Below are 27,776 nucleotides of genomic sequence, written 5' to 3' on the forward strand. Positions count from 1 at the left end.
TCTAAAACCCTAAAAAATGCGTTTCTACTGGAATCCTGACCTGGAGGGCAGGAATTTTTCTTCTTCACCATAATTCAAGGTTCCTAATCGGTCCCCACATACAAACATGTTCTCGTGTTCTCGTGACGTACTGGAGTGAGAGATGCAATTTCCCCAAATCCTATATACGATAGGTCACGTACAACTTCCAAAAACTGAAAAATGATAATTAAATCTTGGCCTTACACAGCTATATCCAACATTCCACCTATCCTTAATGCCACGATTTTTTTTTTCATAAGCTTGCACTAGGCATTCTTTTACGTGTGGAGAAAGGCACTGCCCAGTTATAAATCGCACCCTTGAAGTTGTATTTTTTTTTTTAATTGTGCAGCGTTTTCCTCTCCATGTCCTTCCTCATACGCCCCCATTCTCTGTGAAGACGAGGCACTGCTGCAGGTAGAGGTTGCGAACTTGCGAGTCTTAGAGTTGTTTTGCACTTGCGATAGTCCATAGATTGGATCAGGGCAGTCGTGTTTGGTGACAGAAACAAAACTACTAGTGCTATTACCACTATAGAGGTAAGGTGATTGAATATTTAATACATTAAATATTTAATACATAATTTATTATCTTTTGAACTCTTCTTCGTCCATTTTCAGGTTGCTGTATGCAAGGTCGATAATACAATTTTTCAAAATCAGAAGGAGGGTGAATATTTCCTTTCCTTTCACCAGCAGCGGCGCCAGGAATTTTTAGCTGGGGAGGCTAAGGGGGAGCTGAGCAAATTTTTGGGGGGGCTAATAGTAATATGATAATACACATATATTATCTTCATTTCAGAAGGGGAGGGGGTTAATGGTAGGGCTAGCACTGATGGCTGACAAATCTTTAGGCTTTAGCCCTGGCAATTAAAAATTCCATTTAATAGAATTATTTCAATGAGTGTTTTAAATTTTCAATTTGCTCATTTCAGTTGGGGGGGGCTAATGGGGGGGCTGGCCACTTTTTGGGGGGCTAAAGCCCCCCCAAGCTCCCCCCTGGCGCCGCCACTGCCTTTCACCGCGTCAACCAGAAACGGTAAATTCATGATTTTAGTTGGCAGCGAATAAAAACAGTCTTTATACACTTTCACCAGCTTTGCCAAAGCGAATAAAAGCAGCACCGTGTAAATGGTGCTTAATATATAAGATGTGGAAAATAATAATGTATGAAAATATTATATATAAAATATACAAATTAGAATAGAAAGTAGAAATAGGGAATATGACAATACAATTTATAGAAATCCTTCATCTCCGCCCTAATGTGATACTTGCTTACATATGACGTCATAGCCTGTCAAAAATTGAGATTGCACCATTTCAGCTTGTTGAACATCTTGTTTTCGTGTCTGCATTGTACAGGCCAAACAAGTGTGCTTTCTTCTTGAATTCGTAAGTGCAATGATTTAATGGTAAGGTAACTGAAGAGTATGCATAGTGTTTTCGCAATTGGCAGTGTATTAGCCATTCTGAGGAGGGGTAAACTTGTGGATATTTATCAAGTGTTTCCCAGTCTCACAGCTGCAATTACATATACGATCGGTTAACTCTTATCATTCTGAGTACTTTCTACCTTTATATGAATACATTAAACTAATAGTAACGTCGGTAGCTATTGGGGGAAAATGGAGGAACATCTTTATCTAGGGAATAAGTTAGGTCAGGGCAGGTGTATTTTGAACCCCATATGGAAGTATTGCAAATTAATAGAAATGTTGGTAGTGGTTTTTAGAAAACTGAAGCTGGCAAACATTTTTTTTTATAGTATAAAGATTTTCACAGGCCTCACAGCTGCAATTCTTACCTATATCATTGGCTAGCTCTTATCATTCTGAGTATTTTGAGCCCTATATATAAGTACTGGAAATTAATATTAATGTCATTAATAAATTGAAGTATAAATTGACTGGCTAGTGTCTTTATATTTATCAATGTGTGTATGCTGTTTAATTACATTGTTCTTATATTCTTATTAGGGGATGGGGCTCCATCTTGTGTTCGTATGTCCAAAAATAAATCATGAAGTTCACTCTGAATTCAGTATGCACTGATTGTAATATTCTTGCAAGGAAAATAATCATATTCACTCCACAAGTTCATGTTATATTTATTACAAGTCATTGCATCATAGTATGAGCAGTTCCACCAGTTTATTTTTAGAATGTTGCATCCAAACGATATAACAATAGAAAATTAAAAATGTTGTAAGTTATAATACATTAGTGAAATATAGATTTTTCTCGGTGGAAATCAATAACAAAAAACCTTGCTAAAAGCAAATACAATACCAAGCAGAACTGTGATGATAGGTTCAAGAGGCCATGTTTTTGTATATCCAGCTCCATCAATGTCAGTTTGATGATTGCGATGACTACATTGCGTGATGGGTGTTCTCCCACTCCATATGACATCATATTTTTTAAGCTGTTCTATGGAAGTGAGCTTCATACTTTTCTTGAAGCTATTAAGCTCCTTTACACCCTGCAGCCTGAGTGGATGCCAAAACCTGCCCATCAACATTCGAGATGGTGATGATGACCCTGCTGAACTCTAGCATTACAGGTTTCACATTACTAAATGCAGGTTAGGTTAGACCAAGTTATCATATTTTAATTTCTTTGACTTTTACATCCAACAAAACAAGGATGACAGCTCAAGCACTTGTCATGACTTCATTCATTAGTTTATTACTTTTAGCATTTTTTTTTTTCTGTTATTGATTTCTGCCAAGAAAAACATATGTCGATATATCATAATTTACAAACTTGATATTTAATTTTCTATTGGTATACTGTTTAGGTTTGCACCTCTAAAGATTTATGATTATACCTTCTCATACCTTTACTTTTTTGGGAAAATGTGTGAAAGAAAGAAGTTGAAGACAAATGTGGGTAAAAGTAAGGTGATAAAATGTACAATGGTTGAAGCTGGCAGCAGACTGGAAGTGAATATTAAGGGAGAGAGACTGGAGAAACTAGTTTTAGATACTTGGGTGCGAATGTAGCAGGAAAGGAAGGAGTGGAGGTGGAGGTAGAATGTTGGTTTAGAGAAGCAAGTAAATGCCTTGGGGGATTAAAAAGTGTAAAGAGAATTTGACATTTGGAAATGGATGCTAAAGGGTGATTGTATGATGGAGTGATTGTGACAAAAGCACTGTATGGGGCAGAAACATGGAACATAAGAGAGGAGAAGAGGAGTTTGAATGGGTTTAAGTTGAAATGCCTGAGAAGTATGATAGGGGTTACTAGGCTGGATAGAGTGAGAAATGAGGTGAGGAGAAGAACAGGGGTGGAAAGGTAGTTGGGAGATAGGGTGGATGAAAGAGTATTAGGATGGTTTGGACACATGGAAAGAATGAGTGAAGGAAGACTAGTAAAAGAGGTGTGGAAGGAGTGAGCATGAGGGGGCGACATAGGATGAGATGGATGGATGGGGTAAAAGGGGCTTTGGGAAAGAGGGGAATGTTTGTTGAGGAGGGACGAGAGAGGACAGAAGACAGGGATGAATGGTGAATGGTTGTATATGGATGATGTTTTGATCCATGAGGTGGAATGGGTGGGGGGTGAGGGAGTATGTATGAGAAAAATTTGACGCAGCCCAAAGGGATTTCTCCCCATCATTTCCTTTTCTGCATGAGGGGACGGAGAGGGAGGGTCACCAATTTAATGAAGTGGCCTTGCTATGGATGTGCTGTGTCTTGCGACACTGCTTCTGACCCAGGGCAGCAGACAAGATACAGGGATGACCTATCATCCAGGAGGTGCCAAGGTAAGAGGGAGGGGAGTGGAGTATGTAGGGGATGGAATGGGTTAGAGTGGTTTATGCCTTTGTTTTTTGGCCATCTCCCTTATAAGGGAAAAAAAAGCCTTTGGTATATATGTGTATGTACCTTCTCATAAGTAATCATAGATACTGGATGTAGGCTATGTGACCTATTGACTGCTGTGATGTAATCATGAATAAATATGCTGCCATATTGGAGTACAAACCACGAGCGAGAAATATCTACTGATACTGATGATTTCCTGTTTTTCATTCTTGTTAGAATTCTTTAAGTGACATGAACCAGAATAAAATAGCCTGAGTCTTAAGTAAGACTAAAATTCAAATATTCTTATATGTCTAGAGGCATATTTTATCCTAGGCAGAAGTAAAAGTTTACCATACTAACAACCACAAACAGCCAATTGGTGATCCAGACATTGGGATGAGACTGTTTATGTTAACCTAATTATTCACTAGTTTGACTACACACTTACTTTGGCAGTAAGTACTATTCACTAAAAACTTCACATCCTCAAATGGCATTCTCAGGTCAGAACAGACAACAGTCTTTGATGCTTTGTTTATAATATTTTTTAGCCTCTGTCAAAGAGTATGAGTTTATTGATTTTTTATATCCATTGATGGACAATTTCATTTAATTATACGAGTGTCCTTTTTCTGGTGAAACATTAAGCCTGGTCCAGAGTAATTCCATGACAGTAGATAATATAATCAATTACCAATCCAACTCATACCTAACTAAATCCTCTACACCAGTAGAAATACAGCTCATTTCCTCCACTTGCAAGCATCTTTCTTGCTACTTTTTTCATCCAGGGATAAACTATATACTTAGAATAAAGTACAATACAGACACAGTGGCAATAGCTTTCCATGGGAATTGATAAGTTCCAGTTCCTCCTAAGCTAGATAAAGTTAGTGACTATTTTGTCATCCATTGCACACATTTCAAACTTTTTTATGTATTCAGTCTTTCTAGTAAAACTTTGATAAAAAATCACCTCTAACAAAATTAAATAACCTCAAATGCAAACCAAATTCCATCTGAGGTGAATTGGAGATGCCTGAGAGATACCAGTTTATGCCTGCCAAAAAATTAGAATTTGCAAAGAAAATAAGTCTTAAAGATGTGTAGCATCCGTAAACTCACATTCTAAATTTTAGTTCTGCAGCAATCAAGAGTAATTGCATACCTTGAGTAAAAATCTACCTTGTTTGATTAGCTGTTGGCCCCTTGTATGCATTCACCATGTACAACACATTCTAGGACCAAACCCAACTAAAACCTAGCAATAAAGAGATACGGAGGTTTATATGTAGCTCCCCATCTGTGTACTAGTGGAAGACAGAAAAAAAATTGATGTAAAACAAGATTACATAGTATATCTTGGACCATGCCTTGTATTGTATGATACCCTACAAAATATGTACAAGGGCATGACAACTATTACCACATACATACAGGCAACCCCATCTAATATAAAACTGTTAAATTGCAACCACATTGAATGGCCTCATTCCTGATGCATGTACCTAATATTGTGGTCACATGGAATATGAAAAGTTAAATAAAAATTGGGAAAATGATTCTCCCCTGAAAATTTAGGAGTTCCCCAGAGATAATCCCTGCATGCAATTTTATTCTTTCTTTCCAGCTCTTCTCAGGGCTGGAATCTATTCCTCATGCCTCTGGGCACTGAGTTCATTACATTCTTCTCCCTGGTTAGTTCAAACAAAGGGGATCCTATAGATATATTTCTTTTCACCATTCTTTGCTCTGTTTGAGCAGCATATGCACAAAGTTGACCATAACTACAGTTCTCCAACAATCGCTTCTTGGTTGTGGTTTGTCTTCTAATATGGTGGCATAAACATATCACATGACTCCTGACAACATGCAGCAGTGGTCTATATGTCCAGATCACTTCCAGTTTATGTAGGTCAGCTCTCTGATTTTTGTCCTCTGTATCCTTTCCCCGGTTGACCTCAACCAGGTGTGTCCACAAGTATAGGACATTCCTCAAAATTAAATTTAGTCTCTTAATTTTCCCAGAATTGATCAAGTCTCCATTTGAATCGTAGTATAGTATAAGCCCAATTTAATGAGTCCCTCTTTGATGGAAGCCAGATTTAATCAAATTTTAAAATAACTAGAGTAATATCCTGAAAAGCTGGTATTAGTGAATATAGTTCCATTCAACCAAACATATTCCATTATTTGCAGTCATACAGACGTCGTCTGGGAATAGGCTGAAAATTAATTCACCCTGTGTATTCAGCTCTTCATTGGTTGACAACTCTATTAATGTGGGTTGGTCTTTCTTATACAGGGTATTTTTCTGTGTGTTATATTTCTGGCCATGAGTTCTCCATTCTTTATCAAATTTTTTCTCAAAACATTTCACATTTTCTGAGCTTATTGTATTTTTTTCCATCCCAACTATTTACCACTGTTACAAAATTAATATTTTCTAATGTTCAAATGTGAGTATTCATTAAAAGTTCTATTGTGTCCTGTTGTACCAGCCGTGTTACCCCATATCTTGAAGACATGCCTTCAACATTCCTTGTCATAAATCTTATCAACAATCTTGAAAGTCTATCATGTCCCCTCAGGACATGACATCCATATTCAAGAGATGGTAGCTTCAATATGTGTAACCTATCTTCATATGATAAACCTTTTATTGAAGGTAATTTAGTGGGTCTGTGGTGTACATTTTCAAAAGCTTCAATATCTCTTATTTCATAATGGTGCCATACCTAATTTACATATTTCAGTAGTGGTCTCACAAGTGCATTAAAAAAGAGATCTAGACATCTCATCCAAATATGTTAACATTCTGATAAGTCAGATGAATATTGGCATTATTGATTTCCAGCGCCATATACTCCAAGAAACTTAGATCATATTCAATTATGACACGCATATCCTTTTCAGATAATGCCAGTACCATGTTATTGTACATAGTCAATGTAAAGGGTTCCACCTCTTTAACATATGCATGTATACATTTCTGTGGGTGAAATTTGAACAGCAACTTTTCTGACCATTTCATTTTTGCAATATCTTCATCCAATTCTATAGTCCTCTTTATTTCTTATTCTTCAAAATAATTTGTTATTATCAATGTACAGAAATATCTTGCTGCCATTTTCAATTTCATCTGGTAGATCATTTATGAAAAAAAAAAATAAATAAATAAAGAAGGTCCCAGGACAGAACCCTGGGGCACACCACTAATAACATCTTTCCATGCAGATGTCTCACCATTAATTACTATACTTTGCTTCTGTTACTTAGGAATAACACAATCCACCCAATGTAGTCAGGACTGATGTTATGTCATGTTACTATCTCAATGAGGTGTCTATAAGGTACTTTATCAAAACCTTTGAGAAAATCACAGTAGGTCACATCAACAGCAAATTCTTCATCCAGTATTTCCATACTATCCAGAACATCCTAAATTACCTGAGGATGTAAACCATCTGCACCAGGAGATTGATTTATTCCACTTCAACTTTTTTATAGTTTTCCTAATGGAGCATTCAGTTATTTCTGTATTATTTAGATATAGGGAATGTCTTATTTTTATCAGGTATGTTTCCTTCTGGTTCCCTGATGAAGACACTGCTATAGAAATCAGACAGCACTTGTGCCTTTTCTTTGTTACCCTCAGTCTTGTTTTTTCCCCATTCATATACATATATTTCTAGTTTAAAAAAAATAACATTACTCATAATGTTTTTATTTTTATTTTTCATTTATATTCTTAATGCAATTCTTATTTGGTTATTAACTTGTTTGTATTCTTCCTTTACCTCCATATATTCTCTGGACACTTCTCTCTTTTCAGTTTTCATTCTCTTTAGCCTTTCTCACAATCTTCATTGTTTTTTTGTTTTGTTTTTTCTCCATAATTTTCTGCTCATTGGTAGATCCTTGTTCGTCCTCTTTCTGAGTGGTAAAAATTCTCTTCTGGATATAAAATCATTCACCAGCTCCATATATATATTTTTTTAACCTTAGTATATCTCTGTTTCATCAGAATTTAAATTGGTTTCCAGTCAATACTCATTTTTTCTCTGAACTTATTAAAATCAGCTTTTTATACATGTATATCATCTTTTGTTTTTCATCATGTGAGATTCCAAGTGACATTCAAATTTCAAGCAAATGTGATAATTCTTTCCCTGTGGACTGGATGTCTCTATATCATTTACTAAAGGTTTATCATTGGAAAAGACTAAACCAAGAACATTTCCAGCACATCTCTAAACCTTGTTATCTTCCCTATGTGTTATGTAAGATAAGTCTTCTTTTTTTCATGAAGCCAAAAACAAATTTATCAGCTCTTAGTTTCACTGAATAGTTTTTCCAATGTATTCCGGGCATATTAAACCCCTCTCTGTCACCTTATATTTCACATTTGTATTACTAAATTCCTGCATCATTCTTAACAGGTGTTCATTATTTTCTTCACAACTACTAGGACTCCTATATACTGATACCAACAGTATCCTTGAGTATCCTTAGATTTCAACACATATATTCAGAAAAAAATTCTTTCAACATTACTATATTGTAGGGGATGTCCTTCCTCACATATATCAAGAAACATCTCCCTTCCTCATTATGTAATAGGTCATTACCCAGAGACTTGTTCCCTTCCAGTTCATACTCTACTAATAGTCTATCACATCTAAAAAGATTTTGTTTGACTTCCTGAACCATCACTATATGTGGTAACAAGGTCATCTCTCTTAATCTCTACTTCAACTCATTTATTGTATCCACAAATATATATATATATATATAATATCTATATATATGTCTCTTATATATATAATATCTATATATAAGTCTCATATATATATATATATATATATTATATATATATATATATATATATATATATATATATATATATATATATATATATATATATATATTCACCTATCCATATTTATATCTCCCTAGGTCCACTCATTGCCTGTCAAGCTTCTGGCTTCTGTATTCCACTTATTTTCACTGTGGACCTCTCCCATGATTTTCCTCTAACAAAAAAAATCTGAGTTCTTGCCCTGTTTATTTCTGTCTTCGGCCTTTTTATGTAATTCTTTATCTTTCTTCCTCCCTTTTTTGTTCATATCACGGGAAAGCTCAATCTTACCAATTACCCTATCATCTGATTCCTTTAACCTGTGTGATTTTTTTTTTTGTTATTTTTCCCTTTAGTCCCTCATGGAGTGAAACCAGTATATGTTTGGTTTTCCATTTTTACTTCCCCAATTTGTGTCAAATGTTCCGATTCTCCTTATGTCAGTAATGTCATTGTGAACATTTGAGCCCAGGACATAAACCCACTTTGGGAATTTGCCACCAATTCCAGAAGTGGGCTTATGTCCTAGGTGTATGTGCAAATAACCCATAAAGCTGGCACATGATCCAGTAAAATGCTGGTTAGTACTAAGGAAAAGGAAACATGACATTTGCAAGGGATTGTAATTTATATCTTGAGGAGAGCTACAGAAGGGATTTAAAGTCACTTGTTTCACTTTTGTTCCCCCCATAAGATATGAATTATATGAAAGCTCATGGGACTTTTGTATTTCATTATCTGTAGTAGTACCCAGCATATGTATATACATATATATATATATATATATATATATATATATATATATATATATATATATATATATATATATTTTTTTTTTACCATTACTTCATACAAGTGATGAAAAGCCACCTTTATTGATCTTAGTAAATTGTAGGTTTCTCTGACTATTTTGTTTATATGCTTGTCTGGGGACATGTCTTTGGTGATGATTACTCCTAGGTCCTTTTTGGTGCTTTCTTTACTTCCTTTGTACCAATTCTATATGGTCCTCATATATATATATATATATATATATATATATATATATATATATATATATATATATATATATATATATATATATATATATATATATATATATATATATATATATATATATATACATATATATATAATGTTGAAGTTCACTTCCCATTTTTGGTTCCATTCCCAGACATTGTACAGGTCTCTCTGTAGTGATTCAGTCTTTTTCTGTATTTACTTTCTTTAGTAGTTTTGCATCATCTGCAAAGAAGTTCATATAACATTCTACACCTTCATTTATGTTATTTATATATATAGCAAACATTATCAGATCCAGTACTGAACCCTGTGGGACTCTACTTATTATTTCTTCTCAGGTTGAGTTTTTATCTCTAAGCACCAGTCACGTTTTTCTCCCATGCTAGAAATCTTCAATTTCAATCATTTTCCTTGTACACCTCCTGTTGTTTTTATTTTTCTTAATAGTTTTTTTTTGTGTGCACACATGTTTACAACTAAATTTCAAAAAAATGTATGCACACAAGGTATTCAAGATGAAATTGAAAAAAAAAAATAAAAGAAAGGGTGTGATTTTGACATTTTATTATAATTATTTTTTTTTATGTATCAAATTCTATTTGGGAAAGGGGAAAAATAAGTAGTTTCCTACAAAGACCTACTCTTCAAGAATAACAGCATGAGCAAAAAGGTAGTGATGAAAAAAGAGTCACCAAATGAGGTTAGGAAACATTTTTCAAATAACAAAATTGCAAAGAACTGATGCACCATCTCAAATTCAAAGGAAGCAAAGGATGTTGAAGTGAAAATGAACTGCTAACTGCTACTGAGTGGTTGGATGAAATTATGAAAACAGCTACTCCCATTTACAGGTGAGATTCCCTGAGGATGAGGAACAAGAATGATCAGCGTTTGATATCTCCTCAATTTCACATTGTGACTTCTCACTTGGTAGTGAACATGTTAATGCCCTTTGTCTTGATAATACAGAGACAATTACTTAGGTTAATGATTTCAAATTTTCTGTGGAAGAATATGTCAAATCCAAAATTGTACAAAATTTCACAAATGGTGGGATTTACTCTTCAGAATGAACTGTCCCATGACTTGGCAAAGGCAGACTGTGAATGAAGTTTTAGTCTGATAAATCAAATTAAAAACAAACTTAGAACCCTTTTAGGGGAATACCATTTGAATATGCTTATGAGAGTGAAAAGCTACCAATTATATGGAAATTCAATCAGTTGAGATTATGTGTATATAGCATAGGTGAATGCCAGACAGAGGAGAGAAGAAATACAAAATTGGAAGCTAGAACTTAACAAGCTGAGAATTAGTAATGGACTTATTTCATTATGTGTATTTGTAGCTATTTGCAGAATTAGAAAGTTTAATAAAAGGTAATCATTAAAGTTTTCTTTTTATCTTATTTTGTACTAATCAGATGAATATGAAATAATAAATATTTTTATCAGGGCTATCATGGTCATACAAAAAACTCATGGAATCCAAAATCAGTTAGTGCAAAAGAAATAAAAAACAGTTGAATTAAGATATATGCCTAATGATTTGTCTTATTTATGGGAAGCCAAATTTAAGAGTTATTTCATATACATAATAAGATATTAAACTAAATGGCACTCAGCACATACCTCCACCAATTTCAAGATCACAAAATCAATAAAAATAATTTTGCCCACATAAATGATAGGATGGGCCTCTTTGTATAAAATCTATGAAATTTGTATACAATCTATAAAAGCCAGGGTTGCGAATTAAGATAAGTATGTATTTGTATACATATCTGCCTCAAAATCTAATAACTTGTTTCTTGACCTACAACCCACCTTATCACAATATTTCATCAAAATCTGTTAGTAAATTTTTTAAGTAAAGTTTGCTAAAAAAAAAAAAAAAAAAAAAATCTGGCAACAACGTAATTGGTTGAGGTAATAATAAACACTTAAAAGTTGAGTGCATTTGCTTAGCTGGTCAGTATAATAATTTGCATGGGTGTGCATATACTTTGCAAAGAATACAAAATTTACACACCAGTAAATTTCTGCAGTCACAACTGGGTGAAATTAATTTTTGTATACTTTTAATTTGGTAAAACACGTAGCTGGTCACAAAAATGTCCTTGCTGATTCTCTCAAGATTTCAGTTTTAAGGGGGAAGGTGTTACACCTTAGTGTGCATGATAAAATGTTTCATGTTTGCCATTGTCATGCCCTTGCGTGAGTTTTGCAAAAAATTACAAAAATTGTGTGTAATTGTGTTGGACTGTATTTTGAATTCCATTAATATTGCATTAAGAAATTAGAATTGTATTTGAATTATATTGCATCAGTTGTATTTCAATCATATTAAGAATCATGTGATACTATATAGATTGTGTGGAGGTGTGAGCAGGGAGGGAGGAGATGTACATCTGCAAAATATGTTCCTGATGTCTAAGCCATTTATGTGAGGACTACCTGGAGCTCCGCATAAGTGCACAGTATTGATACCAGTGAATGTTATGAAAGGGGATGAAAACAGGGTTGACAGACATCCCACTTAAGGGAGGGCAGTCCTGTCTAAAAATTATTATATTTATTACCTCACATACACTAAAGCAGTGAGAACTGAAGGCCAAAATGACCATTGATGTATCTTCATTATAAATGTATGCAGTTACCATTGGGAACACAACATGTGGGTCCACAGTGTATACGTACAAGTCAAGATATCAATGAAGTACATGTCAGAATTGGAGAAATGCTGAAAAGAAAGACAACAAAATTAAGCATGAATGGGCTAAAGAATTTGTATTTATTGCTAAAAGTAGAAATGGTGAATCTCATGCACTTTGTATACTATACCCTGGTGGTGTGGATATTAGTGGCACAAAAAAAATTGCAGTTGAATGACACGCACCTAATGCCACTGATAAAACATAAAGGTAACACTCATGATAGCACTGGACTGTCATTGTTTTCATTTATCAGTCCAGCTTGATCATCTCAAGGTGATAAAATAATGTCTGCAGAACTATGTAAAGTGTACCAAGCTATGAAACATTATCAGTCACACAAAAGTGTTGATTGTGGAGTAAAAATTGATGAAGAAACATATAGTGACTCATTGATGTATGTGTCAAAATATTCTAGCACTGTATTCTACAGTCGCTGCAAAAAAAAATCTATACATTTTTTCCGCAAAAAAAAGTCTATACACGGTATTTTATGAATAGATTTCACTTGATTTCCCGCCATAATAAAAAGTGGGCGGAGTTACTGATGACGTGGGTGTGTAGAGCGCGCCTTTTTACACTGTTCGCCATATCACGCTTCAGTGCGCTGCCAGCGCTAGATGAGAGAGGAGTCTATGCATGCTGCTCTTTAGTGCCCTTTTGTTCACTTTTTCACTGACTTTGGTGCCCTCTAACTCTCCTTCTGGTGATCAAAATGGGTCGTTCCAAGCTTTCAATGGAAGAAAAGGCCCGCGCCCTAGCTCTGTTAGAGCAGGGAATGTCTGTGATACGTGTTGCCGCAGACCTGCAGGTGACAAGAATGGTCATTTACAGCCTGAAGAAAGCAGCCGCCACACAGCCTCCTGGTACGGTACCACCAAGAAAGCCAGGCTCTGGAGCCCCAAAGAAGACATCTACTCGCACTGACAAGATCCTAAAATGAGAAGTGATGTCAGATCCATGTATAAAACAGCTGTTAGTCTGAAGCAAAAACATCCTGCTCTCCTTAAAAACGTTGCTGTAAAAACGAACCAACATCGGCTGCAGAAGGACCGCAAAATGCCAGCTCGACGTGCCGCCAAGAAGCCCCTGCTCACAGAGGCCATGAAGAAGGAACGGATTGATTTCTGTAAGAAATACAAGGACTGAACATCAGAGCAGTGGCAGAAGGTGATGTTCAGTGATGAAAGTACCTTCAGGCTGATCAGGGGCAGCTCCAAGATCGTTTGTCACCCCAGTGATGTGTCCAGATTCGACCTGCGGTACACAGTTACAACAGTGAAACACCCAGACAGTGTGATGGTGTGGGGTGCCTTTAGTGGTAACAAGGGCAGGGGTGGACTATATTTCCTCCCCAAGAATGTGACCATGAAAGGGAGCAATTATATCAATGTTTTGAGGGATCACATGCTCGAATTTTGGGACATCCATGAGTGTGATCATTTCATGCATGACGGTGCCCCTGCCCATAGGTCTAAGGAAGTGATAAAGTTCCTTAATGACAACAATATCAGTGTTATGGAGTGCCCAGGCAATTCCCCAGACTTGAACCCAATAGAAAATGCCTGGAATCTGATGAAAAACGAACTGGAGAAATCGCGACCCACCAGTATTCCAGACCTGAAGGAGGTGCTGAAGAAGATCTGGGTCACTATGGACAGCGCCTACTTCACCAAACTCACCTCTTCAATACCCAGAAGGATCCAGATGGTACTCAAGAACAGGGGGAACATGAAAAAATACTAAATGTAACTCTTAAGTGGAAATAAAGCACATGTTAGTTGTACTTTTGAGTTTATTGTCCAAAAGTCCTTAGTGTATAGATTTTTTTTGCGGTGACTGTATATAAACACATGAAGTATATCAGAGAACATGGTTTGCCCTTTTCAGTAGCAACTGATCTTTCAAACATAGGTGCAGCAAAATATTGATCAAAACTCCTACTTAGATACTTTCATTTTGAGAAGAGAGTGCAGCAGGTGTTACTAGACAATGAATCATCAGAGGCCTTACGAAAAAAACTACTATCTAAACTAGAGATGTTAGGTCTGGATCTGAATAAAGCATTTGCATACACTGCATACACACTATGTAAATTACAACAATGTTCATCAAAAAGTGCTGCAAAATTTCTGGCTCATATTTTGTACAATGCAACAAGATTTGTAACAGCTTAAACTGTAAATTGACACTGAAAATATTGTGCCCAAAGTGTATAGCCATTTCAACACCTCAGCTATAAGAAGAGCACAATTAAAGGAATTCTGTAAATTTATTAAGGTTGATAGTTGCACTCTGTTGTGACTAAATAGTTTTCTCTTTTGCTAACTATTGACAGAATACTTAAGTGCTGGGAAGCCCTATAAAGATATTTCCAGAGCTTAGGTGAAAAGGAGTGCTCCAAGGCATTATGGAAGTGATTTGGAGATGAAAGTAATGCCTGGGAATCGTCAGAGATCCTTCTTTATTCACACTCTTAAATTGATCTCAGACTCTGTGGTTGGATTCTTTTAATTTTTTATTTATCTATTATTATTATTATTATTTTTTTTTTATTTTTTTTCAGTACATCTTTGGTGGTACAGACGCTCCTCAACTTACATTTTAGTTACATTCTGAACTGCCGAACGTAAAGTGAAAATGAACGGAAGTTGTTACTGTACGTTCCAGTATTGTATGACTGTTCATACTGTACTATACATCCATAAATTCTATTACCGTATCTTATAAAACACCCCTAAATCATTAATTATAAATATAACATTGTAAAATAATAACATTAATTTCAAATAAATTAAATTCAAGCAACATAAAGTGAGATGGTGGAGGAGAAGGAGGGGGAGGAGGAAGCAAGGCACGTTCAGTCTGTCGTTTGTGCCATGTAAACAATGGACGCAGCATCATGCGTAAGTATCGTTTGAACGTCTCGTACTACGGAGAGTGCGCTAAACTAAAAAAATCACTTTTTTTTTTTTTTTTTTTTTTTTTCCCAGTCAGTTCAAACTTAAAATCGAAAAAACGTAAAACAAATGAACATAAGTAGAAGAGCATCTGTATACTGCTTAAGTAATGTAGTAAAAGTAAAAAGGTACATAAAATAAAAGTATTTTTGACTTTCACTCATGAAACATGAAGAGATTCTGTGTTGCCATGTTGGGAAATATTGCTATGAGATGAAGGGGAGGAAGCCAAGTGACACATACCACCACACTACACCAGAGCTCACCACTACCACTGTGTTGTATTACATTGATGTACTGAACTGTAGTTATCCATCACTTAACACTAAATGAATACACTCTAATATCAAGTGCAGTGTTAAGATAAGTTTAAACACTTAAACTTACATAACTTTATACAGTGTACTTTCTTTACTTGTCGTTGTCAGAGGTTGCAAAATTTTGTTCTGGTGTCAACAGCCAGGTAAGCGATTTAGACAAATGTATAGTAACCTAACATTTAATTCTGAATGCACAAAATAAATTTATTCCCCTGAAGTCAATATGGAATAGTAATACTCCCAAATGGATAATGGACTAGCTGAAACATGAGATTGGAATGAAAAGAGGACTTAAAAAAAGGGGGGGAAGCACACCTTAGATCCAAATATAAAGATATGGCAAAACTGGTTAAAAAGAATACACGCACAGTGAAACATAACTATGAAATTATGGTTGCCAGACATGTGAGATCCAACCCAAAGGGACTCTTTTATCTCTACAGAACAAAAAATAAGGAAAGTATAGGCCCAATTCAAATTTACAAAAATGTCATGATAGAATCAGAGGAAAAAATGAGTGAGGCCTTTAACAAATATTTTCTCTCAGTGTTTACAAAATAGAGGTTAGATAAGGTACCTGACTGTGATTCGTTTTTCAGTGGGGATGAAGAAAGTAGACTAATATCAGCATTAGTAAGGTAGAAGTAGTCAAGCAGATTGAGACAGCTACACAATCCCAGATGAAAAATTTCCGAGAGTGCTTGAAGAATGTAAATTTAAAATCTACGACCAGTTAACAGAAATATTTAGTAAGCTGGTAGACACTGGTTTTGTGCCTATTGCTTGGGGGCAGGCAAACGTTGTTTCTGTTTTAAAAAAGGAAGCTAAATCATCTATATGTAACTACAGGTCTATTAGTTTGACATCAATTATAATTGATGTCAAACTAATAGGCCTATAATTATAGGTAAAATGCTTGAATCAATAATTGTTAATAGATTCTGAGAATACATCGAGAAACATAATTTGATTCGTGGCACACAGCATGGTTTCTCTAAGGATAAATAATGTGTGACTAATCTTCTATCCTTTTACACTAAAGTATATAAGGCATCAGATAAAAATGATAGTTATGATGCTATTTACCTAGACCTTAGTAAAGCGTTTGATAAGGTGTCCTGCTAGAGACTACTATATAAAATAAAAATCCATGGCATATGAGGAAAAATGTTAGAATGGATTAGAGCTTGGATCAGTGACAGCGGGTCACCATAAATGGTGTAAAATCCAGGTGGAGTGTTTCTAGTGGTGTCCCCCAGGGCTAGGTTTTGGATCCCTTATTGTTCATTATGTTCATAAAGGACTTGGACAATGGGATTAATAGTGATGTTAGTAAGTTTGCAGAAGACACTAAAATAGGACACCAAATTAGGTCAGGAGACGATGCTTAGATTCTGCAGGATGATCTAACAAATTGTTCACATGGTTGGTGAAATGGCAAATGAACTTCAATATCTTGAAGTGCATCGTGTTAAACATAGGGCTACAAAACCCTGATAATAGATATAGCTGAGATAACATATTTTTAGATAAAACTGAGTGCGAGAAAGACTTGGTGGGTTTTAGCGAGTCCTGAACTTACATCCGGGAAACAGTGCATTAGCACCAGGAATAAAGCTAACAGAGCATTAGGTTTCATTGCTAGGATGGTTACAAATAGAAGTGCAGAGGTAATTATCAAACTCTATCTAACGCTAGTTAGACCCATCCTTGACTATGCAGTACATTGTTGGTCTCCATCTTATAGAAGGGACATCAATTTACTAGTACCAGCACAGAGGAGAATGACCAAAATTATATATGGGGTCAGAAATTTACCTAACGAGGAGAGGCTTAGGCACCTTAATTTAAACTCTCTGGAAAGACGCAGAGTACGGGGGGATCTAATGGAGGTGTTTAAGTGGGTCAAAGGTTTAACAAGGGTGATGTATACAAGGTCATCATATTAAGACAACAGGGCAGGACTCACAGTAATGGATTTAAATTGCATAAATTAGATTTAAGAAATAGGTAAGAATGGATTTAATAATAGGGTGGGCAATGAATGGAACATAGTAACCATGTAGTGAGCACTGAAACTATCAGTTGTTTAAAGAAACTGTTAGACAACTTTATGGATGGGGATGACAGGTGGTAATGGGTATTGAACTGCATAGTCTATGCCTCATGGTTTCTTGCAGTCTCCATCCTTATGTTCTTATGTTCTCATGGCCTTCTTCATACGTCTCATCCTCCGTGACGACAAGGTACTGCTACAGGTAGAGGTTGCGAGTCTTGGACCTATTTTGCACTTTCGATAACCCCCTGGTCCATAGGTCGAATCAGGGCAGTTATGTTTGATAGTTGGAACAAAACCACTACTAAAGAGGTAAAGTGATTAGATATTTAATGCAAACATTATTATCTTTTGAACTCTTCTTCATCTATCTTCAGGTTGCTGTCTGCAAGGGCGATGATACCATTTGCTAACATCCGAAGGAGGGTGAATATTCAATTTCCTTTCACTGCATCAGACACGCTGAATTCATTATTTTAGTCGTTTGCGAATAAAAACCGTCTTAGATGCTTTCACCAAGTAAACGACGCTTAATATACAAGATGTAGAAAATCATAAGGTATTAAGATATATATAAAATATACATATTAGGATAGAAAGAAGAAATGGGGAAATAGACAAAATATATATACATAGAAAACCTTCATCTTTGTCCTAATATGATGTTTGCTTATATATGATGTCATAGACTGTCAAGAATTGAGTTTGCACTCAGCTGTTTGAAGATCTTGTTTTCGTGTCTGTGCTTTGTACAACCCAAACAAATGTACTTTCTTCTTGAATTTGTAAGTACAATGATTTAATGGTAAGGTAGCTTAGAAGGAAGGATGGGAGAGAACAGAAGATGGGTGAATGGAGAAGGGTTGTGTATGGATGATGCTGTGATGCATGAGGGGGAGTTGGGGTGTGTGGGTGAGGAAGTATGTATGAGAAATAAACTGACCCAGCCCAAAGGGATTTCTCCCCATCTTTTCCTTTTCTGCATGAGGTAATGGAGAGGGAGGGTCGCCAAATAAATGAAGCGGCCTTGTTATGGATGTGCTGTGTGTCTTGCAACACTGTTTCTGACCCGGGGCAGTGGACAAGATGCAGGGATGACCTATCATCCAGGAGATGCCAAGATAAGAGGGAGGGAAGAGGGTAGAGGGGAGTGGAGTATGTAGGGGATGGAAAGGGTGGAAGTAGTTCCTATGCCTTTTTCTTTTGGCTACCTCCCATTAAGGGGGAAAAAAGCCTTTGTAATGTTATCATTTCTCTATGAACATTCTTCCTCTATCACAGACAAAATTATGTGTGGCTCTGGTCTGTAGGGGCGCCCCATATAGACCCTAAAATATCAACTGCATGCTACTTTGCCACAATAACATATAGCCAATACCCCAGATGGGGTATAGCAATAGAAATTTAAAAATAAGTTTTGGAAGTTACAATACATCAACATAATATACATTTTTCTTGGTGGAAATAATAACAAAAACCTTGCTAAAAGCAAATACAACACCATGCAGAGCTGTGATGATAGGTTCAAGATGCTGTCATCTGTCCAGTCCCATCAATGTCAGTTTGATGATGGCAATGACTACATTGCGTGCTGGGTGTTCTCCCACTCCAAGTGACCTCATGTATTTCAAACAGTTATATGGAGCTGAGCTTCATGCTTTTCTTAAAACTATGAAGCTCCTTTACACCCTGCAGTCTGAATGGATGCCAAAACCTGCCATCAACATCCCTGATGATGATGACCCTGATGACCTCTAACATTATAGGTACCACATTACTAAATGCATGTTAGGTTAGACCAAGATATCATATTCTAATTTTTTTGACTTCTGCATCCATCAAAACAAGGATGGCATCTCAAGCACTTGTTGTGACTGTACATTAGTGTATTACTTTTAGTATTTTTTTTCTGTTATTGATTTCTGCCAAGGAAAACATATGTTAATGTGAGAATAAACACCTTGTGAGATCGAAACCTCTCCCAGTTCCTTCCCTGTTGGCTTATATGTGCTCAGAGTGTGTGTCATGTCTGTACTTGAAAAAGCTGTAACAAGCGAAACGTAGTACCAATAAAGGTTTCGATCTCACAAGGTGTTTATTCTCACAGTCTTGTCGGCTTTTGCCATTGTGATTCATATGTTAATGTATCATGATTTACAAACTTGATATTCAATTTTCTATAGCTATATTGTTTATGTGTGCACCTCTAAAAAATTTAGTATTACACCTTCCCTTAAGTAATCATAAATACTGGATGCAGGTTATATGACCTATTGGCCACTTTGAGTGATGTAATCATGATTAGATATGCTGCCATATTGAAAGACAAATCATGAGTGAGGAGAATCTATTAATTCATACATAAGAGGCAATTACAAAGAATAAAGTAAATTTCAAAATATCAGGTAACAAAGTTTCATTCTTGTTAGATTGAGTTCTTTGTTTAAGTGACACAAACCAGAATAAAAGAGCACAAGTCATAAGTAAGAATAAAACTTTAATATTTTTTAATATCAAGAGGCATATTTTCTAGACAAAGGTAGAAATTTACCATACAGACAGCTGCCAACTGCCAGTTGGTGATCCAGACATTGACAGGGAGGAGACTGTTCATCTCAAACTAATTGTTCACCAGTTTGATAACACATTTACTTTAGCCGTACATAGTTGTACTATTCCCAAAGAACTGCAGGTCCTCAAATGGTATTCTCAAGTCTGAACAGTCTTTGATGCTTTTTCAAGGAGGATGAGTTTACCAATTTTTTCCCCATCAATGGACAATTTAATTTAATTATATGAATGTCCTTTTTCAGGTGATGCATTAAGTCTAGTTTAGATTAATTCCATGACAGTAGATAATCAGTTACCAATCCAACTCATAACTAAATCTACACCAGTAGAAATACAGCTCATTTCCTCCACTTGCAAACATCTTTCTTACTACTTCCTTCATCCAGTGATAAACTATTTACCTAGAATAAGGTAAGTACAGAACAGTGGTTGGGAAGTGTGGAGTTCCAGGAAAGAATCGTAGTGGAGAGTTGATGGTGGAAATGTGTCTAGAAAGAGAGTTGATGATAGCAAATACAGTGTTTCGGAAGAAAGTCAAGCATAAGTACACATGGGAGAGGGTGGTGGAGGGAAGGGTGGTAGATAGAGCGCTAATGGATTATGTAGTGGTAAATAGGATTATGATAGGAAGAGTTAAGGATGTACATGTGCTAAGGGGAGAGGGTGGGGGAATATCAGATCATTTTTTGGTGGAAGGTTAGCTGAGAGTGGAGGATAGATGGAGAAGGAGGAAAGGGACAAAAGGTAGGGAGGTTCTTAGAGTGAACTCCTTGAATGAAAAGGAAAAGGAGAAGGAGTACGAAAAGAAGCTGAAGGAGGAGTGGGAGGGAGTAAAGGATAGAGCAGAGATGGGTGTGGAGGAGGAATGGGGATGGTTCAAGGAGGGAGTCTTAAAGTGTGCAAGGATGGTGTGTGGAACAAGAAGGACAGGGGGAAATAGAAGAAAGGGTAGTGAATGGTGGGATGAGGAAACAAAGAAGGCTGTAGAAGAGAAGAAGCGAGCATTCACAGATTGGTTACAAAAGAGGACAGGGGAGTCATATGAGACGTACAGGGAAAAGAAAAGAGAAGTAAAGCAAAAGGTAAAGGAGGCAAAGAGGAGAGCAGATGTGAAATGGGGTAGGAGTATGACAGAAAATTTTGAAAGTAATAAAAAGATGTTTTGGAAAGAAATTAAGAGAGGAAGAGGAGGCAAATCAAGTAGGGAAGAAAAGGTAAAAGGTACAGATGGAGAGTTGATAATGGAAGAGATGGCAGTGAGGGGAAGATGGGCAGAATATTTTAGGGAGTTGCTGAATGTGAAGGAGGATAGGGAAGGAAAGATAGCTGCAGTGGGAAATGCGAAGAAAATGAGAGTGATGAGTGAGGAGAATGGAGGAGAAATAAGGAAGGATGAGGTGAAGGCAGCTGTAAAGATGATGAAAGCAGGTAAGGCACCTGGTCTGGATGGATGTCATGCAGAATGTCTGAAAAAGGGAGGTGCAGTGATGGTGGACTGGTTGGTGAGGTTATTTAATGTTTGCTGGAGAGAGGGTAGAGTACTGGAGGACTGGAGTAGTGCCTGTATAGTTCCTCTTTACAAGGGAAAAGGGGACAAGTGTGAATGTAGTAATTTCAGAGGGATTAGCCTGTTGAGTGTAGTAGGGAAGGCTTATATGAGGATCTTAATTGAGAGGATTAGGAGAGGAACAGAGGGAGTAATTGGTGAGGAACAGTGTGGATTTAGGACGGGTAGAGGTTGTGTAGATCAGATTTTTGTGGTAAGACAGATATGTGAGAAAGCTATAGGAAAGGGGAAGGATGTTTTTTGGGCTTTCATGGATCTGGAAAAGGCTTATGATAGGGTAGACAGAAAGGCACTGTGGGAGGTTATGCAGATTTATGGGATAGGAGGAAAGCTTTTGGGAGCTGTCAAGAGTTTTTATGAGAGTAGTAGAGCATGTGTTAGGATTAGAAATGGAGAGAGTGAGTGGTTTGAAGTAAAGGTGGGACTTCGTCAAGGATGCGTTATGTCGCCCTGGCTGTTCAACTTATACATGGATGGGGTGGTGCGAGAGGTGAATGCTAGGGTAGTGAGTCAGGGATTGGAGATGATTAAAGAAAATGGAGAAAAGTGGGAGGTGAGCCAGCTGTTGTTTGCGGACGACACTGCGCTTGTGGCAGGGTCAGAGGAGGGATTGAGGAAGCTGGTGGCAGAGTTTGGGAGAGTATGTGATAGAAGAAAGCTAAAGATAAATGTGGGTAAAAGTAAGGTGATGAGATGTACAAGGGGTGAAAGTGGCAGTAGACTGGAAGTGAACATTAAGGGAGAGCGACTGGAGGAAGTGGATAGTTTTAGATACTTGGGTGCAAGTGTAGCAGGAAAAGGTGGAGTGAAGGTGGAGGTAGAATGTAGATTGAGAGAAGCGAGTAAATGCCTTGGTGGTTTAAAGAGTGTAATGAGGAATAGACATTTGGGAATGGATGCGAAGAGGAGACTGTATGAAGGAGTGATTGTGCCAACAGCACTGTATGGGGCAGAAACGTGGAACATAAGAGAAGAAGAGAGAAGGAGTTTGAATGTGTTTGAGATGAGGTGTCTGAGAAGTATGGTGGGGGTTACTAGGCTAGATAGAGTGAGAAATGAGGAGGTGAGGAGGAGAACAGGGGTGAAAAAGGATTTGGGAGATAGGGTTGATGAAAGAATATTAGGATGGTTTGGACACATGGAAAGAATGAGTGAAGAAAGACTAGTAAAAGAGGTATGGAAGGCAGATGTGGAGGGAGTGAACATGAGGGGACGTCCTAGGATGAGGTGGATGGATGGGGTGAAGGGGGCTTTGGGGAAGAGGGGAATGTCTGTTGAGGAAGGAAGGGAGAGGACGGAAGACAGAGGTGAGTGGAGAATGGTTGTATATGGATGATGTTGTGACTGCATGAGGAGGAATGGGCGGGGAAGTGGGGTAGTACGTGTGAGTAAATTTTGACGCAGACCGAAGGGATTTCTCCCCGTCCTCGCCTTATATGCAAAGGGGGATGGAGAGGGGGGGTCGCCGATTAAATGAAGCGGCCTCGCTGTGGATGTACTGTGTCTTGCGACACTGCTTCTGACCCAGGGCGGTGGGCAGGGTGCAGGGATGACCCGTCATCCAGGAGGTGCTCAGATGAGAGGAAGGGTGGGAGGGGTGTGGAGTGTATTTAGGGATGAAATGGGTGGGAGTGTTTTTATGCCTTTCCCTTTTTGGCTACCTCCCTTGGAAGGGGGAAAAAGCCTTGGTATATGTATGTATGTACAGAACAGGCACAGTGGCAATAGCTCTCCATGGGAACTGATAAACAAATGCCAGTTCCTCCTAAGTTAGATAAAGTTAGTGACTGTTTTGTCACCCATTGCACACATTTTAACTTTTTTACTTATTTGGTTTTCATATATCTTTCTAGTGAAACTTTGATACTAAATCACGGCTCTAACAAATTTTAATTACCTTGAATGCAAACCAAAATCCATTTGAGGTGAATTGGAGATGCACGAAAGATGCTAGTTCATGCCTGCCAAAAAATTGAAAAGAGTATAAGTCTTAGAGATGTGTAGCATCCCAAAACACATTCTAAATTGTAATTCTGCAGTAATCAAGAGTAATTTTGAGCAAAGAAGAGAGAGAGGAGACTTGATAACTATTTATAGAATCATGAAAGGCATAGAAATTATTGATAGAGAGGATCTGATAAAATGGGATGGTAGAGATACAAGAGGACACAGAAAGAAAATAAAAAAAGACTATTATAGAAGAGACATGAAAAAGAACAGCTTTCCTCACAGGATAATAAATGTTTGGAACAAGTTAGATGAAAATGTGGTGTGTGCAAAAATTATGCACAAATTGAAAAACAGGCTAGATAAAACGAGATATGAAGATGGGACACAATGAGCATATCTCCCCATCCCATAAAATACAACTAGGTAAATACCTTAAGTAAAAAACTACCATGTTTGATTAGCTGTGGGCCCCTTGTATGCATTCAAAATAACAATACATTCTAGGATCTAGCCCAACTAAAACCTAGCAATAAAGAGGTACAGAGGTTTATATGTAGCTCCCCATATGTGTACTAGTGGAAGACAGAAAAAAACTTCTGAAGTAAAACAAATTTACATGCCCTCTATTGTATGATACCATGCAAAATATGTATGAGGACATGATGACCATTGCTACATATGTACGGGCTGCCCCATGTATTATAAAACTGTAAGTTGCAATCACATTAAATGGGTTCATTCTTGATGCATCTATCTCACATTGGGATTACCAGGAATATGGAAAGTTAAATAAAAATAGGCAAAATCGTTCTCCCCTGCAAATTCAGGATTTCAGTGCATGCAATTTCATTCCTTTCCAGCTCTTCTCAGGGCTTAGGGTTGCAATACATTCCCTATGTCTGGGCACCAAGTTCTTTCCATTTTTCTCCCTGGTTTGTTAAAACAGAGGGGATCATTTAGAAAGATTTCTTTTCACCATACTATGCTATGAACAGCCTATAATTGCACAAAATTAACCATAACTACAGTTCTCAGACAATCTGTCTTTTCTTGCTTGTGGTTTGTCCTCCAATATGGCAACATAAACATATCATGTGACCCCTAATGTCACGTATCAATGGTCTATATGTCCAGGCCCTTGATTTTTGTCCTCTGTGTTCTCAATCAGGTGTGTTCACTAGTATAGGACTTTCCTCAAAATTAAATCTAATTTCCTGATTTGCCAAGAATTGATCAAGTCTCCTTTCAAATTGTACTATAGTAGAAGCCTGGTTTAAAGAATCCATCTTTAGCAGAAGCCAGAATAAAGGAAATGTAGAATAACTAGGGAAATATCCTGGAATGCTTGAATTAGTGAATATAATTCCATTCAACCACGCATATTCCATTATATGTAGTCATATTCACAGAAACAGAAGTCTTCTGGAAATAGGCTAAAGAATTATTCAGCCTGAGCATCCAGCTCTTCATTATTCTCTTGATTTGGTTGGCAACTTTGTTGTTGTGGGTTGGTTTTTCATACACAGGGTATTTTCTTTATAGTTATATTTCTGGCCATGAGTTTTCCATTCTTTATTTAATTTTTCTCAAAAGATTTCACGTTTTCTGAGCATATTGTAGATTTATTCTAACCCATCTCATTCATTTACTACTGTCACAAAATTAATATTTTCTGATGTTCAATTATAAGTATGCCTTAATAATTTTCTTATTGTGTCCTGTTGTACCAGTTGTATACCCCCATATCTTGAAGACATGCCTTCAACATTCTTTGTCATAAATCTTATCAACAATCCTGAAAATCTTTCATATTCCCTCAGGTACATCCACATTCAAGTTATGGTAGCTTCAACATGTGTAACCTTTCTTCATATCATAATCCTTTTATTGAAGGTAATTTAGTGGTTCTGTGTTGTACATTTTCTAAAGTTTCAATGTCTCTTGTTTCATAACAGTGCCACACCTGATTTGCATGTTCCAGGAGTGGTCTCACAAATGTGATAAAAAGGGATTTGGACATCTCATCCAAATACATGAACATTCTGATAAGTCTGACAAGTATTGGCTTTATTGATTTCCTGTGCCATATACTGCAAGAAACTCAGATCATGGTCAATTTTGACACCCATGTCCTTTTCAGATGATGAGTCTATTTGTGGTGAAACAAGTACTGAATGTGTCGAGGTATGGCTGTTGTATTTTTTTTTTGTTTTGTCTGCATTGTGGTGTGTGCATGTAATTATCTTGTCTGTGTAGGAATAGTTTATATTTCTAAGGTGTGGGGTGTGGGTGTACTATGTATGTATGATTTAAAAAAGGTGGTGGAAGAGGACTGATTCCAGAAGTACTCCATTCCCAAAATATCTGGTGTGCAAATATTGGCCATTATATTATACATAGGCATTTCTACCTACCAAATGATACATCATGATTATTGAGATTATTTCAGTAGGTATATCTGATAGTTTTTTCTATTAGAAAAACAGGTACTTTACTAAATGTGGCAAAAATATTTGGAAAGCACCTCTACACTTTCTTAGATTTTATTTATTTTTGCTTAAATAATAACACAGGTACATCACATACCAATGTATCTTAGAGAATGTGACTTCCATCACTTATGAGTGACATGATATGAATAAACCTTCCTGGAATACATATTTAGATTCAGGTCTTATGAGCTCAAATGTGGTATGCTATAGAGTTATATTAGAATATAACTGATGTTGCCAGCTGGGCCATTCCCTACTTCCAAATCTCATGACATGAGGAAAAAGGTAGAACAAAATCTGAGTCATTCTGGTTAAGGTGGAGTGGGTATGCAAGTAGACTTTGATTATTTTCAGCACATTTCTAGTGAAAAAGTAGAATGCAATATATCATAGCACCATATCTGTTAAAGTTTCTACCTATTTTATTTTAGGGAATGGCGAGTACAAAGGTCTGTTTAGGTACAAAGGAATTTTAGAATGAAATAGTTTGTGTAGGAAATATCCACTATCCTATTACAGTGTATCACAGATTTTCAAAGAGTTAGATATCAATAATATAAATACATTTTTTTTTTTTTTCAGGATGAGTACCTATCACCATTTCTTTGGAAGAGCTATCCATAGCATATGTATCATATGATAATAAGGATCTAGTGTGACATCTGCAGCACAGCTATATCATGAGTTATCTTAGATATTGTGTGATGACCCACACAACAGGGAAGCCTTTCAAGTGTGACCTATGTGATTCTGTTTTCTCACAAAAGGGTGATCTAAAATGGCACAAAAAGCACCTCAAAAATCATGTGGTGACCAACATGGGAGAAAACCTTTCCAGTGTGACCTGTGTGATTCTTCTTTCTCACAAAAGGGTTCTCTCAGAAAGCATATAAGGGCCCACACAGGAGAGAAGCCTTTCCAGTGTGACCTGTGTAACTCTGCTTTCTCACAAAAGGGTTCTCTCACACAACATATGAGGGTCCATACAGGAGAGAAGCCTTTCCAGTGTAACTTATGTGATTCTGCTTTCTCACGAAAGGGTCATCTCACACAGCATATAAGGACCCACACAGGAGAGAAGCCTTTCCAATGTGACCTGTGCAATGCAGCTTTCTCACGAAAGAATTGCCTCAGATTACATATGTCAACCCACACTGGAGAGAAGTCATACCATTGTGACCTATGCAATAAAGCTTTTGTACAAAAAAAAACCCTCAAAAATCATGTGATGATCCACACGGGAGAGAAGCCGTTCCAATGTGACATATGTGATTCTGCTTTCTCACAAAGAAGTCAAATTAGATTGCATATGATGACCCACACAGGAGAGAAGCCATTCCAATGTTGCCTGTGCTATAAAGCTTTCACACAAAAGTGTCGCCTCAAAAATCACATGATGACCCACATGAGAGAAGCCTTTCCAGTGTGA

At 36.8% G+C, this 27,776-nt stretch overlaps 1 protein-coding gene across 1 annotated transcript; it reads left to right on the top strand.

The window, feature by feature from the left end:
- Positions 1–953: 953 nt before the first annotated feature.
- LOC143030384 (uncharacterized) lies at positions 954–27,776 on the top strand. Its single transcript, XM_076193532.1, has 3 exons — positions 954–1,059; positions 25,676–25,748; positions 26,930–27,776. The coding sequence occupies exon 3, from the start codon at positions 27,126–27,128 to the stop codon at positions 27,774–27,776; it is 651 nt and encodes a 216-aa protein (XP_076049647.1). The 5' UTR covers positions 954–1,059; positions 25,676–25,748; positions 26,930–27,125.

Source organism: Oratosquilla oratoria, chromosome 12, assembly GCF_046742065.1.
Source record: "Oratosquilla oratoria isolate Oo_2021 chromosome 12, ASM4674206v1, whole genome shotgun sequence".
In the NCBI taxonomy this organism is placed as follows: domain Eukaryota; kingdom Metazoa; phylum Arthropoda; class Malacostraca; order Stomatopoda; family Squillidae; genus Oratosquilla; species Oratosquilla oratoria.